Source organism: Macrosteles quadrilineatus, unplaced genomic scaffold (assembly GCF_028750875.1).
Source record: "Macrosteles quadrilineatus isolate MER2022 unplaced genomic scaffold, UCM_ALF_1.0 Scaffold_1__1_contigs__length_201487025, whole genome shotgun sequence".
NCBI classification, from domain to species: Eukaryota; Metazoa; Arthropoda; class Insecta; order Hemiptera; family Cicadellidae; genus Macrosteles; species Macrosteles quadrilineatus.
The window spans coordinates 46,543,916-46,562,889 of record NW_026542594.1 but is presented as its reverse complement, the minus strand read 5'-3'; the positions used below and the strand labels follow the sequence as shown (position 1 = coordinate 46,562,889).

At 37.5% G+C, this 18,974-nt stretch overlaps 2 protein-coding genes across 2 annotated transcripts in view; both read right to left on the bottom strand.

Moving 5' to 3' along the window:
* Window positions 1-17,050, bottom strand: part of LOC128982910 (putative phospholipase B-like lamina ancestor) — a 163,987-nt gene extending 146,937 nt beyond the window's left edge. Inside the window, exon 1 of the mRNA XM_054401976.1 lies at window positions 16,652-17,050. The gene's annotated coding sequence lies outside the window, so the exon portion shown is untranslated. The remainder of the gene's footprint in view (window positions 1-16,651) is intronic.
* LOC128996597 (calphotin-like) lies at window positions 9,229-11,510 on the bottom strand. The gene is made up of 2 exons (XM_054421996.1): window positions 11,504-11,510; window positions 9,229-10,976 (listed from the first exon to the last, which is right to left on the bottom strand). Exons 1-2 carry the CDS (start codon window positions 11,508-11,510, stop codon window positions 9,229-9,231), a joined length of 1,755 nt encoding a protein of 584 aa, XP_054277971.1.
* Window positions 17,051-18,974: the final 1,924 nt, after the last annotated feature.

Here is an 18,974-nt window from a genome sequence, read left to right as displayed (position 1 = left end):
TCATGGATTAGGTGCATGTGAGAACCTAGACAACTTGAAGTGCATCGCCAGACATTACCTGACATTATGTAGTTGGATGTTCAGTGCTCTTCTGTTCTTGTCTAGTCATTTTTATGAGATCGGACGAGTTTAGTTGAATTTGTATGACGTAGTCTTAACGTTTTAACATTGTTTGAATGGAGAAAACTAAAGCAAGCTATAACGATACTGATACTTAAATAAATAAATTTATCAGTTAGGCTATTCTTTGTACAAATTAAGCTTATTAAGATGTCGTTCACATCTGCTGAATATACGAGTAAAAGTACATTGAAAACGGTTTTTCACACTTTTTATTTGGGTGCGACTTTTGGCTGCATTTTTTGAGCATTTCCAAGAAGTGCATGATATTAATTTGTAGTAAATTTTATTCTCTTTCAGAATACCACCTTCCTCTTTGGTCGATTTCCTCATCATTTAAAAATTATTTGCAAAAAAGCTAAGCAACCTCCGAATTTATAGTAATGAGAAAATATTGAGTTTGAGATATTTTTGTTAAACTTTGTACAACTAAATCTAGACTTCTACGGGACCGATTTTGTTAATTAATGGGTCATTGGAAAGCCTAACTTTTGTAGATTTGTAAATAATTATAAAATTGTGATTTTTTTTTAATATTTGTGGTGAAAAAGTAAAAACAACAAAAATACATTAAAAAAGGCTTTTTTCAAGTTTCTGTTTTCAACATTCTATTTGTAGCCAGCTTTTGGCTGCCTTTATTAAGTATTTTCAAGAAATGCATAGTAGTTATTTGTAGTAAATTTTATTCTATTTCAGAATATCACATCCACTTTGGTTGATTTTCCCTCAATTTAAAAGTTATTAGCAATAATCTAAGTGGTCTCCAAATTTATAGTGGTGAGAAAATACTGAATTAGATATGTTTTTTGTTAAATTTTGTACAACTAAATCTAGACTTCTACCGGACCGATTTTGTTACTTAATGGGTCGTTGGAAAACCTAATTTGTGTAGATTTGCAAATAATTATGAAAGAGTAATTTTATTAGATATTTGAGGTGAAAAAAATAAAAATAAACAATAATACATTTAAAACTCCTTTTTTCCAAGTTTATATTTCAAAATTTATATTTTTAGCCAACTTTAGGCTGCTTTTATTGAGTATTTTCAAGAAATACAAAACAGTAATTTGTAGGAAACTTTATTCTCTTTCAGAATATCACCTTCTACTTTGGTCGATTTCCTCACCATTTCAAAGTTATTTGCAAAAACGTTAAGCAACCTCCTAATTTATGGTGGTGAGAAAATACTGAATTAAATATGTTTTAGTTAAAATCTGTACAATTAAATCTACAGTTCTACTGAACCGATTTTATTAATTAATAGGTCATTGGAAAGCCTAATTTGTGTAGATTTTCAAATAATTATGAAAGTTTGATTTTTTTAAGATTTATTAGGTGAAACCGTGAAACCCGTCAAAGTCGACAGTTACTGTTGAGGTCGCAAGCAAGATCGTTTGACTATAAATCGATGATAAATAAAACAATTTGTGTTGTTCGTGATTTAGCTGTGTGCTTTAGGTACGTCCGATCTTAATAACCAATAAATCAAATGGAAGCTGGAATTTCACTGAAGGTTCAAAACAAATAGAATAACGCAATTAGAATTAAGTAAATATATTTAAAACTATATTATATTTCCAAGATATAATCACATTTATATTTTCTGATTGAGCGATACAGTATCTTGAACTTAACTGATTAAACCTATCAATATCTCAAGTGAAAGCATTTGAAGTATTTTAAGACCAAGACATTTAGAATAACGTAAATAAAAATAGAGTTACGTATCATTGATTGCAGATAAGTACTAAAACGATTGTTATTATTGTTGATTCGTGATTCAGCAGTGTGCTTTAGGTAGTCCGATCTTAATAATTAATAGCTCAAATGAAAGCTGGTATTTCACTTAACGTTTTTAGACCAAACAAAACATATAGGGTAATAAAATTATAACTGCTGGAATACATATTTAATTGAAGTGAAAATCTAATTAAAATTCTTTCCTCGAGTAATACATTAGATAATTAATGATGATGCTTGATGGCAAAATATGTGCTTGCATAGCTTTATTTTAAGACCAAAATTATGAAAATCGGGCGGGTAGAAGAGCCAAACGAACTCGAAAAAACCAAATTTAACTCCCACAAGAAATGTACAGGGAGGCAGTTTGTGCATAACTCGAAATATACGTCAAAATGAATGCCGATGCTTGATGGCACAACGGGCACTGTTGTTGCTAGTGTGAACAATAAGAGTAAAACCATATGTGGGTAGACTAGCGTTAGCAGCCATAGTTGATACACCAGAGTGTAGGCCTACTGTTCTAAGCTTTGTCGGGTGATAAGCTTATCTCTAAAACAGCTCTTTAATCATTCGAAACATGATTCATTTCCTTTAGAAAGTCTTGGTAGGACGAGTTACACGATGTTGATGTATGCAATTCTTCGTATCATTGAGCATGATTAAGCCATTCTACATGATAATGCATCAACTAATGCTGTACATACTTTTATACTTTTATACTTTATACTTTTTATTGAAAAATTGCGACCATACAAATTAGGTATTTTAAGCCAAGTATGATTGGAGATGAGTGTAGGATGAGTGGCGCGATCTTGTAGTCTTAAGTGATGAAGAGTTATTTTTGATTGAAAATGTAGAATTAAAATTTTGTAAGAGGAAAGTAGGTCTTCATGCAATTAACCGCGGAAGAGGTAGGTTCGGGGAATACCACCATATATTTCCTCAATTGAAATTGGACAAAGTGAGGTTTTTTTCTTATATGAGAATGGAGTTAATCACATTTAATTATATCCTCAAGAAAATTGGAAGTGTTTTAGTGAAGTTTTGGGGGAATTGGCATAAGCAACCTATCCATGTACCAGAACGAATTTTGGACCAATAATAAAACCTATTAATTAATATTTAATTAAATCTGTTTGTCTATAATCTTAATACATATATGTTATATTTGTCCTATTGGTAACGTTATTGAACATTCTAGGGAAAACCACAATACGTGGGTAATATATTTGTTGTAAATTGGAAGCTCTACTTGAGCTATCAACTCATCGACATCCATACTGTTACCATACTGTACTGTTGTAGTTTGTAACTGACTGGTTCGGTCAACAAGCGCCGGAAAACAAGTACGAAATGTTCTTGCGTGCTTGTCAGAGCTTTTAATTCACCAGCCGCTTGTTAGCTACTAGGGGTTCACATTGGCTGTCTGGCGCCAGCGAGGAGATCACGTGACTGCTAGCGGAGGGTAGGCAGCGTGTAAGCGCTTGCTAGCCGGCACAAGCTTTTGTCTGTGAACGCACACGCTTGATAGTATGTTGACTTTTCTCACGCCGCGCCGATTCGAGCTTGCAAGCGCTTGCCAACAAGCGCTTGTAACAGGTTTCTTTGTAAACATATCCCTTATACACAGCAGTTAATTAATAGCCCATACAGCTAATGGCGACTAAGGGACCTACATTTTATACTGGAATCCGAACCACATTGCCTTGGTATTAACGGATTTGTTAATTATCAGGATAGGCCTACTGCGGATAGTCGTAGTATTCACTAGTGCGGACGCTAATCCACACCAGGGAGTATCGCATCCAGAGTGCCCGCCTAAAAATATCCACAATTTGTGCCTTCCTAGTAGCTGGATTACAGGACGACGTCACCGTCCCAGTCGATACTTCCGGAACAATATTTTATATGCTTTGCCTGGATATTTTAAACAAATACATTAGAGAACGATAACAGTCCTTACTCGCCAAAAACCTCAAGGTTACTGCTATTCTACCTTTCACACTAATTGGTTCACGACAAAACTTATTCTTTTTTTGAAATTTCAAGACATCACTTCACAATCAGAGTTCAACATCCGAATACTACGCGCGTCCATCTTCACTCACAAAAACCTAAATACTGAGTTACAGCGAACGCCATATTTTGTCCCTCGAAAAGCCTATAATGTTCAGCGGACGTTCAACGGACGTTCAGCGGACGTTCAGTGGACGTTCAGCGGACGTCTTTTCATTGTTCAGCGTACAAACGTACATGTTCGTCGCGAATGTTCGCCAAGTGTGGACGCAGCTTCATGTTAAATCGTAGTGCAGCATGGATGATAGTGTACTGTACTTGACAATAACATTTAATCAATAAGCTCAAAGGGCTATACTGACACCATAAATCAGGAAAAGGTTTCAAACATTCTCATATCAATTTTTGTACTTTTTAAACATTCATCTGGTGATATTTAAAACCAGAAACTTATTTTAAAACGTGTTAGCAAGAGAGCTCTAAATGTAAGCCAGTAAGCCTGATTATTGGTAAATACTTTTAGTTTTATCCCTCCTACTTAACTTCAAAATGGTAATTTCCATAAAATTTGAAGGAAATCGGAGTTTTGGTCACTTCCAATTAACTAGAGGATCACAATGCTAATGATATCACAGTTTCTCTGATGACCATATACTCGAGCCTCGTTGATCCATGTTGATGAACGTTTGTCCAAGGTAGATAACTCTAGATAACCCGCGTATATAAGTTAACGATCTAAACCTCCCAACTTGAAGGTACACCGCGAACTTGGCGGCGACTCAAACAGTTTTACGCCTGAATAAATTTTGCCTGAATAGAGTTTTGAAAACCTTGGCCCCGCTTGACCTTGAGTGAGACCCTTTCAGGTGTATGAGGGAGGGGGAGGGAAGAGCAACGAGCAGGTAGAGCTGGAGTGAAATGTCTTGTGAAACTGAGGGTGGAGAGTGAACAATACGGAATACAGTAGTGAAAATATCCATAGTGATGGGACATAACTTAGATTGCTGCAAAATCTGTTCGACGAATAACACCAAGGAAGTTTAAAGCTTGGATTCAAATGTGTATTTGGGAATTGTAAACTCTTACATCCAAATGATGATCGAATATTTGTATGGATTCTACTGTACCTAGAAAATCAAGATTTGCACTTCAATTATCAAAGTTTGTTTTAAAACTTTAAGTTGTAAAAAATAAATAAACAACAAAATGTGTAATATATTATGCTCATGGAACTTACTTTTCTTACCTCGCTAGAGAATCAGTACCTGTTCGATAAGCAGCGATAAGGGTGTTGACTGCTAGGTTTGAGTTGTAATGGTTGTGAAGGAATTGAATAACTGTTGTACAAAGAAATGTGAATGTCACGACAATAAGTTTGCCATTCTCGTTAGTAACCAATACTTCGCCGGATTGATAACAGGCAAAATGCTTGTTGATTGTGGTGTTATTTAGTTGAAGTGATAACATAAATCAGAGAGTCTATTAATGATAGGCCACACCACCACGACGATTACCTTGCTCGTTAAATACGTCAAGTTGGTTTTCCGGATACTGATTGGGTTTCCAACAAATTAACTTAAATGCTGTTTAAATTCGGATGATGTATGCGTCTAATATGTTAACATAACGTAAAATGTCCTGGCACTTGGGCTTCAAATTATATCCAAATAATTTTCAGAGCATCAAAATAATCGTTCGTATACTGTGTAAGCAAAAATAATTCTCTTTGATCGCGCAACAAAGAGCATTTATCTAGTTCACTGTGTACGTGTTCTTAGATTGTTTAGACGAGTTCATATTATAGATCCAGGGGGCGAAATAGTTTTAACCCTATATTCTTACAAAACCTTTGGTTTGATCATTATAAATTTGTAATTAATTAGATACCTCAAGCCTGAAATTGAGTAATTTACAATAATAATTGAGTAATTGTACACAATAATAATACAATTATAATAAAATTTAAATGGGTTTGTGGGTAATTTTTAACTCATAATGGCAGGCAATGCCCCTTCCCCGAGATTATATCATGAAGCCTTTCTTTATCCCTTTTCACCACACCCATTGACGATATTTACGTTGGCAAATATACTCATGATACACGTAATATTGCTCAATATAGATTAAATAATTCCTAATTATATTCTTCATACTTAGTAGTTTGACTAACCCATTAACTATTCATAAATATGTTTAGTTCTATCATTGTGTGAGGTGTTGAAGAATAATTCCACTTAAGGTTAACATCTTAGAAATCCTTGTTTGATAACTACCGGTACCCAATCAAAAGTAGGATTTACCGGTCAAGGAAACACACAATGACTATTTCAAGTACCTCATCAGAACCAAGACAACCTTGATAACACCTCAAGGTTCCATCAAGGTAGGAAATCTTATCGGATGTCTATACTTTTGTGACAATATTGTACGAAGTACGGTCACACCATAACTTGTTGGGAAGTGTTCATTAACGTCTCATTGTCGGTCAGAAGTTGTTGCAATGTTTTGGGGAGAGCGCAAGCGAAGCATAGTTTTCTCACACTCGATTCCCGAAAGAGAGAGTGACAGGGGAGAAAGTATTGCAGGTACAGAACCTGATGAAAGCAGATTTGTTGGACGTAGTTGACTTGAGAAAAGCTGTCATCAGTAAATGTCAATCAAACTTGATTAATAGAACACAGCGATCAGTTGGGGACTGGAAAAACTACACAAAAAACTGCGAATAACAAAGCGCACGGTCAAGAAGCTGTTACAGTAAGGATTTCAGTAAGGATTAATCTATGCTAGTAGTAAGGTGTCTAGCTCCAGCACTACAGAGGTATCTTATACAACAAGTAAATTTGTAAAATCGAATTATATGTGCCGGAATGACTTGAACTTATTGTAATACTTATGAAGTGATTGTCGTTACACAATCCATACGGTAATTAAGTTCCATAATTATATAATACACCATTGATTAAAATATATACCGCACCGCAACAGACTTGCAGACTAAACGAATTTCCATTTGCCTGGAACGATTTTCAGTGAAATATGTCTTTTTAAATGCCAGATTGTCTCTTTTAAAATAAAATTAGGTTTGGTGAGCAATTTAGATATTTATAGTAAAATATCAATAGAAAACAAATAAAAAACTAGATTAAATAAACAATTATCGAAATAGAGTTTTACGTCCGTGAACGCAATAACTCTCGAGTAATTCTGGTCTGATTTTTATGAAATTGGTTTGAAGGTGTAGGGCTGGATAAACTTGAATGAGTTCGCCAACGAGCAAGATCGGGTATTACGGGAACGGGGTATTATGGGGCTTTAAAATCATATGTAAAGGGGTTTAGGCATTGTCAAGACGAAAATTGTAGCAGCTACACACATAAAATAACAGGTTAATAATAGTAACCTTTTGTACACGCCTCTGCGAATCGGCCAGCGGCTGACGACGACAAAGCAAAACAACCAAGCGATGGTTGTGCAACGTACAAGTTGATATGTGACATTTCACAATACTATTGGTGGCCAGACAAACGACCAACATGCTAGACAACTGAGTAAACTAATATCAACTACAGGTGATAGACTGGCTGTTTAGAGACATTTTCCAAGGTATGCTGTAATTGAAATATTTCCAAGGACAATAGAAAACGAAGTGAAGTGTGAAAGTAGTGTTTACAAGAAGAGCCTAGCTCAGCTCACACTAACCAGGCTATGAGTAGGCTATACAATATGTTCAGTATGTACCGGGGTCCGAGCCTTGCTCAGCTCACACTAACCAGGCTATGAGGAGGCTATACAATATGTTCAGTATGTACCGGGGTCCGAGCCTAGCTCAGCTCACACTAACCAGGCTATGAGTAGGCTATACAATATGTTCAGTATGTACCGGGGTCCGAGCCTTGCTCAGCTCACACTAACCAGGCTATGAGGAGGCTATACAATATGTTCAGTATGTACCGGGGTCCGAGCCTTGCTCAGCTCACACTAACCAGGCTATGAGTAGGCTATACAATATGTTCAGTATGTACCGGGGTCCGAGCCTTGCTCAGCTCACACTAACCAGGCTATGAGGAGGCTATACAATATGTTCAGTATGTACCGGGGTCCGAGCCTTGCTCAGCTCACACTAACCAGGCTATGAGTAGGCTATACAATATGTTCAGTATGTACCGGGGTCCGAGCCTTGCTCAGCTCACACTAACCAGGCTATGAGGAGGCTATACAATATGTTCAGTATGTACCGGGGTCCGAGCCTAGCTCAGCTCACACTAACCAGGCTATGAGGAGGCTATACAATATGTTCAGTATGTACCGGGGTCCGAGCCTTGCTCAGCTCACACTAACCAGGCTATGAGGAGGCTATACAATATGTTCAGTATGTACCGGGGTCCGAGCCTAGCTCAGCTCACACTAACCAGGCTATGAGGAGGCTATACAATATGTTCAGTATGTACCGGGGTCCGAGCCTAGCTCAGCTCACACTAACCAGGCTATGAGTAGGCTATACAATATGTTCAGTATGTACCGGGGTCCGAGCCTAGCTCAGCTCACACTAACCAGGCTATGAGGAGGCTATACAATATGTTCAGTATGTACCGGGGTCCGAGCCTTGTTCAGTTTTAGTTTATTTGGGTAAAAATAAAACAATATTGTAAACAAACATTTCATAATTTACGAAAAACATTTTTATTACAAACCATAGACAGGCATTTGATCGCTGAAATAATAACAACTCTGTAATGTAAAAGCAAGCAATCAATCAAAAATAAGATACTTTTTTGTGATCCTGTTTACGTTTAAGTGCTACTCGCACAGAATTTTTCTTCCCTCTAGTCATTGAAACCCGGTGTTCAACTTTTAAAGACAGTAGAAAATATATATATACAAACAAAATCATATAATTTCAAAATGGTTGTGACAACGATTTATCGTAATACTACTTCTTAAGAAATTTAAATTCTGTCTGTTTATTTTCATTGATATTTATTTAGCACACGGTAATAGTTTTATGCCAATTAAACCCCCCCCCCCTCCAGATGTAATTAGTTTACTTGGAAAGCCTCAGTACTTCAGGGATTGAGTTTTAGTGGGAGAGTTCTAAGTAAAATAATCAGTATTTGATCTGAACTATTTTCCCCTATATTAAGTAATCTTCAGTGTAATCTTAATTTTTGCTCAATAGTTACAACTAATGTTTTCCCCTTTTTACAAGATTTGGTTATATACTAGTCACCTGTGGCTGGCTTGTTATAAACACATGTGAGTAGTGACAACTATTTTGTTTACTTTCCTTTTTATTTTGTTCCAGCCTGTTGTACCACGATTGATACAGTACAGTATGGTATTGTAGTGGTGTTACAGTAGTAGTGGTGGTACAGTACAGTATGGTATGCTGATGTTGGTAAAAGCCTGTTGCACCACGATTGGTACAGTACAGTATGGTATGGTGTTGTTGGTAACAGCCTGTTGCACCACGATTGGTACAGTACAGTATGGTATGCTGATGTTGGTAACAGCCTGTTGCACCACGATTGGTACAGTACAGTATGGTATGCTGATGTTGGTAACAGCCTGTTGCACCACGATTGGTACAGTACAGTATGGTATGCTGATGTTGGTAACAGCCTGTTGCACCACGATTGGTACAGTACAGTATGGTATGCTGATGTTGGTAACAGCCTGTTGCACCACGATTGGTACAGTACAGTATGGTATGCTGATGTTGGTAACAGCCTGTTGCACCGCGATTGGTACAGTACAGTATGGTATGCTGATGTTGGTAACAGCCTGTTGCACCACGATTGGTACAGTACAGTATGGTATGCTGATGTTGGTAACAGCCTGTTGCACCACGATTGGTACAGTACAGTATGGTATGCTGATGTTGGTAACAGCCTGTTGCACCACGATTGGTACAGCACAATATGGTATGCTGATGTTGGTAACAGCCTGTTGCACCACGATTGGTACAGTACAGTATGGTATGCTGATGTTGGTAACAGCCTGTTGCACCACGATTGGTACAGTACAGTATGGTATGCTGATGTTGGTAACAGCCTGTTGCACCGCGATTGGTACAGTACAGTATGGTATGCTGATGTTGGTAACAGCCTGTTGCACCACGATTGGTACAGTACAGTATGGTATGCTGATGTTGGTAACAGCCTGTTGCACCACGATTGGTACAGTACAGTATGGTATGCTGATGTTGGTAACAGCCTGTTGCACCACGATTGGTACAGTACAGTATGGTATGCTGATGTTGGTAACAGCCTGTTGCACCGCGATTGGTACAGTACAGTATGGTATGCTGATGTTGGTAACAGCCTGTTGCACCACGATTGGTACAGTACAGTATGGTATGCTGATGTTGGTAACAGCCTGTTGCACCACGATTGGTACAGTACAGTATGGTATGCTGATGTTGGTAACAGCCTGTTGCACCACGATTGGTACAGTACAGTATGGTATGGTGTTGTTGGTAACAGCCTGTTGCACCACGATTGGTACAGTACAGTATGGTATGCTGATGTTGGTAACAGCCTGTTGCACCACGGTTGGTACTGTACAGTATGGAATGGTGTTGTTGGTAACAGCCGGTTGCACCGCGATTGGTACAGCACAATATGGTATGGTGCTGTTGGTAACAGCCTGTTGCACCACGATTGGTACAGTACAGTATGGTATGCTGATGTTGGTAACAGCCTGTTGCACCACGATTGGTACAGTACAGTATGGTATGCTGATGTTGGTAACAGCCTGTTGCACCACGATTGGTACAGTACAGTATGGTATGCTGATGTTGGTAACAGCCTGTTGCACCACGATTGGTACAGCACAATATGGTATGCTGATGTTGGTAACAGCCTGTTGCACCACGATTGGTACAGTACAGTATGGTATGCTGATGTTGGTAACAGCCTGTTGCACCACGATTGGTACAGTACAGTATGGTATGCTGATGTTGGTAACAGCCTGTTGCACCACGATTGGTACAGTACAGTATGGTATGGTGTTGTTGGTAACAGCCTGTTGCACCACGATTGGTACAGTACAGTATGGTATGCTGATGTTGGTAACAGCCTGTTGCACCACGATTGGTACTGTACAGTATGGAATGGTGTTGTTGGTAACAGCCGGTTGCACCGCGATTGGTACAGCACAATATGGTATGGTGCTGTTGGTAACAGCCTTGATTTATCGCCGGGGTGTGTGTTAGTCTGCTTTGGATATATTGACACTAACTATGAGGAAATGATTACTTCAGTGAAAAGTGATTAGCTTCTAGCGGATAACAGAAAGCATTGTGAGCTGACGGATGTTTAAGCGGGTTTGTTATTCAATGCATCTATTTGCCTAGGTTTGATCAGCCGAAAGTTTTTGTCGCCATATATCGAACATAATTAAATACAGCAAAATTGACAATCGGGTTGTTTCTATGCTGCTGTGAATAACAACTGCTATAGTCCGGAGCGATATAATAGCGGAGGCGGAGATCAATGTTGTTTGAATGATTTGAAAGAGCTTCATAGTCATAAAGAGATGTACCCCTGGATGTACTGATACTGATGGGTAACCATTCCACTTGGTCGTCGACACGGAGGCGGGCGAGTCTCGGTGCAACACTCACCTGTCATGTCTAGTGATATAGATAAGAGAGTTCAGCAATCAGGAGTCAACGTCGTGATACAGAAACTCATTAATGAGCGTTCGCGATATCTACATCTGATAATAACTTTGTATTAGTTTTGCCTCGTGGCTAATGGGATTAACTACTTCTTTACCTAGTCATACGACTCGTCTCTGGATGAGTCTCGACAGAAATGAACCTTGCACAATATGCTGAAATAAAAAGGGGTTTTCAGGCAATGTGATCTTATAGGCAAGAAAATCTTATAGGTTTAGTTATTGCGTTTTTCAATCACTTCATCTCGCTAGCCCACAGGCTTCGATTTTCACTTGGGATGTTATTTTGTTGTTAAGCAGAGACAAAAGAGCAAATCTAAGTTCAAACAAGCATTCGTTGTCGTTGTCAGAATCTTTAGTAAAGAATCACGGCTCCTAAACTGTTGTTTAGGAACTACATCGTGATAAAACTTGAAATATTAGCTTGCCGTGTCATTATAGTCATCTATCTATATCTAAACTATTATATAAAAATCTAGTGGTGTCTGTATGTATGTTTGTTACTAATAGGCGCATAAACTACTGTACTGACTGGGCTTAAATTATACAAAAATATAGCTACCTTACCAAGGACCTTTATAGGACTATTCACACTTCGATGCTGACCGTGGGCTTTGCCCCTTTGGCTTTAAAAGTCCTGAGGTGAGGATTTTAAAAGTAAATATTGATTGGTCTCCATGGCTTCCATGAGATCACATACAATGTTTGCAATTTGCTATGCCACCCAAATGTAAACAAGCTGAACTGTCAAACCACATTAATTTACAATTCCACAGCTGGTTTATAAATAGAAATAGGCATATGATATTCTCTACAATCATGTGACATGTTTATTTATTCTTATATTTGATGGTTCATTGATTATTGATTTTATTAAATAAGTGAGATTGTATATTTGTTGTTGTTTCTAACCCTAATTAATTATTAAAAATTTCGCAAATGTGAATCAAAAACAGCTATAGACTTTGAGCTATATGACTTTATGAATGTATTGAAAGATTTTGGTGTAAAAAATAGTGAAATTTTAAAGTTTACATTTACTTGAATCATTTTAACATTTTTGAACACTTAACATGTGTTTAGTGTAGGGCACACACCTTAAAAATTGAAACCTTTTTTTCAAGGAGATAATTAATTGTATATTTTTTGCTATTTTGAGAGAAATATTGTTCACACCTTTTGTCTTTTCACAAATTTTTAAATCATAATTTCATATTACTACCCATAGATTAGTTATGATGTTTTCTATACCTATCTATATTATAACTTTTGACACTTCCGCCTGTAGATTTCACATTCTATTCTAATAATGAATAACTTTTTACGAGCTTTTCATCGTCATTACATGTATATTTTCAACCAAGTTCCTCTTAACTTAACCGACCCTTGACATAAAAATTGTTTGAATGACATTAAAGTTCCTAATTCTAAGTTTCTAAGCTGATATACAAATATTTCAATTGAAAAACACCAATAAAAAACTAAGTTGTATATGCACTTGCCTTTGGTGCATGAATAGTATGAACTATAAATAGTAGGGCTAAGTATGTTTCTGTTTGTTTTAGTAGTAAGAGTGTTAATGTTTTTGTTTGTTCACATAATATAATGAGATTTTTTATAATCAATGCTAAGTGAGCAATGCTTTTTAAAAGCAAGATCACATGTTTCTTTTCATTCAAACCGTAATATTAACCAGATGTTGTAAATTATTGTTTGATTTTATCATTTAAAAGTAAGTAAAAGCTTTGAGTTTTTTATTTGTTTTATTGTTTGAAAATGTTTTTTTTATGTAATTAGTAAGTTAAAATGTTTTGATAGGTACATTTATTGAAATTGAATCTTATTCTACACTGTTTTTCATTTAAGATTTCAAAAAGCACCATTTAAACATACATCAACCCCGGACGAAGGACGGGTAGGCTACTCTGCTAGTGTGTCATATAATTATGTCATAGCTAATTTTTCAAAGTTTAACAGGCTGCACTTTACTTGACGTCCTACACTCATTCGATTGTTTTTTTTCGATTCGATATTTTCATTCGATATATCGTTTGGTTAGTTAGGTTAGGTTAACCTTACCTAGCTAACCAAACGATATATCGAATGAAGCAATCGACTAATCGATATATCAATCGATATTTTCATTCGAATGAGTGTAGGACGTCAAGTAAAGTGCAGCCGTTTAACACGCTATAGCTTCTAAACAAGAGTTGGTTTAGAGAGAAAATGCCAAGAGTATAAAAGTCTTAAAATTGCATCTAGAATCGAAAACAATCATAAAATACAGGGTGTCCGTTAAAAATGTAAAGTTAGCCACCATATTGGAAAATGATGGCCATTTTTGAAACATTGGAATTCATATGTTTTAATATCATTAAAAACTAGTTGAAGTTCTCCATTTAATGTTCTCTCTAAATCTAATAGTTTCTGAGATACCAATGGTGGCAAGGTTAAGTTGTTCCCCAGTTCACCCTGTATAGCTAGATTGCACCACCACACCCAGCCAAATTCAGAATATTGTTATGCTAAAGCAGTAGCGCTTGTTTGACCTGGGTTCTGACAACGGTGTGCTACGAGCTACAACCCCTACAGCAGTTGCACTCCAGGATGCAGTGATGTAACGGATCTGTGCCAAGTTCTATTATCTAGGCCAGTGGGTCATACTTTCACCGTCTCCTACCTATCTGGGACCTCCTGGCAGTCAAATAATCATACTAAATACTAGTGAATTCTATTTATAACGATTTCGAGTATGTATCAATGTAATAAGCTACGGTACTACTCGCAAAACTGACAGCCATAGATATACAGTACATCAAAACCCACGATTATGTGATTTGAATTGTATACAGTATGACAGAGTTGGTTGAGCATCACCAACAAATGATACTCGTCCAATGATGGGGGGGACCTCACTATCGGCCGTGGGGGCGAGGGTAGGACAACAGATCAATAAAAGTAGCACGATGGTGTGGAAGAATCATGAAAACTGATTCTACATAGTAATATGCCTAATCCTCATGTGTTCTACGTCCTTGAACAAGATTAATAAATAAAACATCCTAAATGCAAATCAGCCAGAGTAGTGTAGACAAGTAAATAAAAGTAAGAACTACATTTATCCCAACATCTAACGGTTGTTTCCACATAAATAGATCTATTCGTTGGAATATTAAGTAGTAATGATTATTAGAATTTTAAAGTGAGGAAATCTTTGGCACGAGCGCCGCCGTTCGGCTAAAATTAGACAAAAGATGAAAGCCGTCAACGATTCCCGTCGCGAGCTGTTCGCAATGTTCGCATACGCTTGTGAGGTTGCAGCTCCCTCCGTGAGTGTGACGTCATTGGGAATCACTCTCGCTTTTCTAGGAACTTGTTAAATTACACGTGATCTATCTAAGCACCGTTGAATAAGTGGCATGCTAGAGGATCCCCAGGTTAAATTTGCAGCATTTGTGTTAGGACGCATTCCACTGCGAGGGTGGGCCACAGCCCCTTTGGAAACTACTCTTTGCAGGCTTCCAGATACAACAAATTGTTCTGAATATCGCTCAAGAGAGCGCGTATTATGCTGTAAGAATATCTCTATGAACATATTGGTTCGTGACAACCATCTTGAGAGGGTAATCGGAGTCTTGAATTGGTCCTACCTTTGCTCTCTTATGAATGGTCTTAAATCACAAATGATAAATGATTTGTGTTTTGTATGAAACACACATCAAAAGGGAGGAAGGTAAATAGTGCTAGATTTTAATTCCTATCTATTAGCCTAGTTCCCCATGATTAATTCACATGTTGTAGGAGAGATAGAAATTTCTGGATGAGCTTATTGACAAAATTAGTTAGCGTTGGTCACTATCACTTTATTAGTATGTAAACGAAGGAAAACAATACCGTACACCCAACAATCATCGATGTCTTGAGATAGCCAAGCCAAGGTAACAATTTGCTGACAATTTTAATATATTATGTGTTTATAAACACTCTCGTCAGGTACAAACGTGATGTAAATGAAATAAACTACAATTTTGACGAAAGAAAAAAATATACGAATGACACTTGATATTTTACGACAAGATGGAACTGGATTTGCATCCATGTTCGCTTATTTCAATAATAAAATTTTTAAAGCACGCTTTTACTTTCTCCCCCTTTACATAGTATATGGAGAAAGTATTGTTTTCGTCAACATTTTTGACTTTGAGTTTTGAGTGGATATAGGCTATCTGTTTTGGGTCCCCTGGACCCAAAAAGTGGATTTCGAAGTGATGTCTGTGTGTGTGTGTGTGTGTCTGTATGTGTGGATGTGTACAGAGCTACAGTCTACACCTGTGGTCCGATTTTGATGAAATTTGGTATATGTAGGCACTAATCCATGGTATCTCCAGCCGTTTTTTTTCATTTTTTTCAAATTTCGATTTTTTATGTTGATTTTCCTGTAAAACCCATAGAATAACGGAAAATAGGATTTTCTCGAAAATGGCCCGAACGATTTTTATAAAGATTTAGTAGGTTGTAGCCCTTTAAATACTAAACAAAATGGTATAACTCATTTCCGTAAAAAATGCTGTTCAAAAACCATTGTAAATCATGTTATTTTCCCATAACATAAGAGAAAATAGTATTTTCTAAACAAAAAACTTGTTTTGATTGAAATTAGTATGTGATAATCCTTATAATTCTTAATCCATTCCTGTAAATATTACGGTTAAAAAGTTAATGCAACTATTGTGATTTTGCCGATTAAATATCATAGTTACTCTCATCGCTTACCCATGATAAAGGTTGTTGACAAGCTAATGGGAGAGAGAATGTGTCAGATTGCTGATACCGTTTATTTAAGTTTTTTTAGTTGTGTAATATCGATAAATTGCTTAGATAAACCTATTCTCGTGTTCATTAGGCAAACTAAGAAACTTGGAAGTAACGAGGTTTTACTTTAATTATAATATTCGCTTCCGCCTAAAATAATTTGTACAAAGAAGTTGTGTACTGTGAATTGTTTTCTTATCATTAGTGTAAGACTTTAGGATTGTGTTAACATTAAACGTATTTAGACGTTAAATAGTTCTATTATGAGAAAAGTACTTACCAAACCTCTTGTCTCGAGCGAGGGCGGGTTTTACCATTACAGAACGAAAATACTTTGCAGTAAAGAGCTCGGGTGAACTCAAACTTTCAAGTTCAAGAATTCTGAGCAACAGACGTTCTACCGCTGTGAAAAACTTCAGCCTTGTTTGTGTAGATATTCCACGCACTTGGAAAATTATTGTTAAAGATCACTCAAATTTGACACTTGAAACGTTCCTAGATTCATTTGTCACACGAAAGCACAAGATGTAGATGTAGACTAGACGTTCGATCTCGGATCTACGCTCGGCAGAGAAGCGAGTGACGAGGTCAGTCTTGGGTGCGGGAGGCGTGTGGACTGAGGAGCTAAAAGTGTCTGCGACCGCGGCGCGACTAGAAATGAACGAGTCTCTAGGTGCGAAGCGATATGTGGATAGCGCTGAACGGAAATTACCACTGCCTTCTAGGTTGAAGCTCTAGCGAGTGACGCGCGGATACCACTGCCTTCTATATATCACCTCGAGAGGCACCCATCAACACTTGACCCCAGCTGATCATGAATTACTATATGTTAAAAGAGCCCACAGTCGGTGGCAGTGGCAATATCGTGATCACTGTGTGTTGATGACTATGGCGACATCAGACACAACAAGCCGTGTGTTGTACATAACGAATTGATCAGATGTTGGTCGGGTGGAAATCTAATATCTGAGACTCCATGTTCCGGGATGTAAACAAAACTCACGCCGCAAGTGCCTGGGTGCAGTCTACAGCGATGGAATCGGTCCAGCTAGATAATCAACCATCATTGTGGTGTAGGTGTAATAATGGTGTAATAGACTAATCGCTATGGGAATGCACCCAATCAATGCAGTACTCATTCTTCCAGCCTATCATACCATAACCATTAACTATATGCAGAGTGAACATCTTAACTCTTTCGATTATTGGTATCTCAAAAACTATATAATTGATAGAAAACTTTTAGAGCTTCGTTAAATGTTTACGGCTGTAAAATTTTTGTATGAATGTCCATTGTTATTCAATTAGTCGTTTAAAAAGGGACCGCGCCGAACTTGGACAACGACACACGCGGACAACGTTAAAGTTGGACAGATTAAGTTTCCAGGGTTGTCGTTTGCGTGCAACGTTACCCTTGGACACTTTTGAATGTGTCCAGATTCGTCGTGTCGTGCAACGCCACCCCTGGACAAATTAAAAACTTGTCCAGGTTCGTCGTTTGCATGCAACGTTAAACTTGGACACATTTGCATGTGTCCAGTTTCGTCGTGTCGTGCAGCGCCACCCCTGGACAACTTAAAAACCTGTCCAGGTTCGTCGTTTGCATGCAACGTTAAACTTGGACACATTTGAATGTGTCCATATTCGTCGTGTCGTGCAACGCCACCCCTGGACAACTTATAAGTGTGTCCAGGTTCGTCGTTTGCGTGCAACGTTAAGCTTGGACACATTTAAATGTGTCCAGTCTCGTCGTGTCGTGCAACGACGAATATGGACATTTGTCTTAAGTCTCTTGTTTTGGGACCTGACTGTACTTTCTACCTGTCAAAGGCCATTGTTTGGGATTTCGACCAAGGCACCACTAGAAAAGGGTGTCCTCCTGATTGCGAACAGTCCTGATTGCGAACAGTCCAGACTGCGAACATGTTTGGGTCTACGAGGTGGAGGGGGTCGTCCGTGGGGTGGGGAGGATTCCTGATTGCGAACACATTTTGAGTGGTTGGGGTTTTCAACCCTTTCATATAACCCTTTCATAAACCCTTAACAGAATGATTTAGCCTAAATCACAACTTAAGACTGGTAATATACATAATGGAAAGGATGAATGTTCTTGAAGACACATATCTTTATGAGACGTAGTATAATTAGGTGGTAAAGCCCCTTATTAACAGACAGATTCTTCCAGACTCACAAATTCGTTCTGATAATAGGTATTTAAATTGGCTGTTTATTTAAAATTAATTATAATATGTTTGACTTGAACAAGCAACTACTAAACAATCTCAGAGTAAAGGAAATAAAACAATCATTTCATATGAACTAGGGTACCTGTTGCTCGAAATCGAGCAACTGTCAAGTGCAGGTATTATAGGTACAGAAGTTATTTTAAAACTACAGTATAACAGTAATAATTTTCGATGAGTTTAAAAGACCCGACTAAATGCTTATGTGACTAATTGTAATACCCACGCTATTAAATAGCTCTTTGATATAATAAAGGCTTCTTGTATTTTAGAATTTTTTGGACCCGGCCTTATTTTTTAGTGTTTTCTACAAATGTTTCCCGACTTAAAGCTTTTAACCAGTAAACATTTCTTGCATGT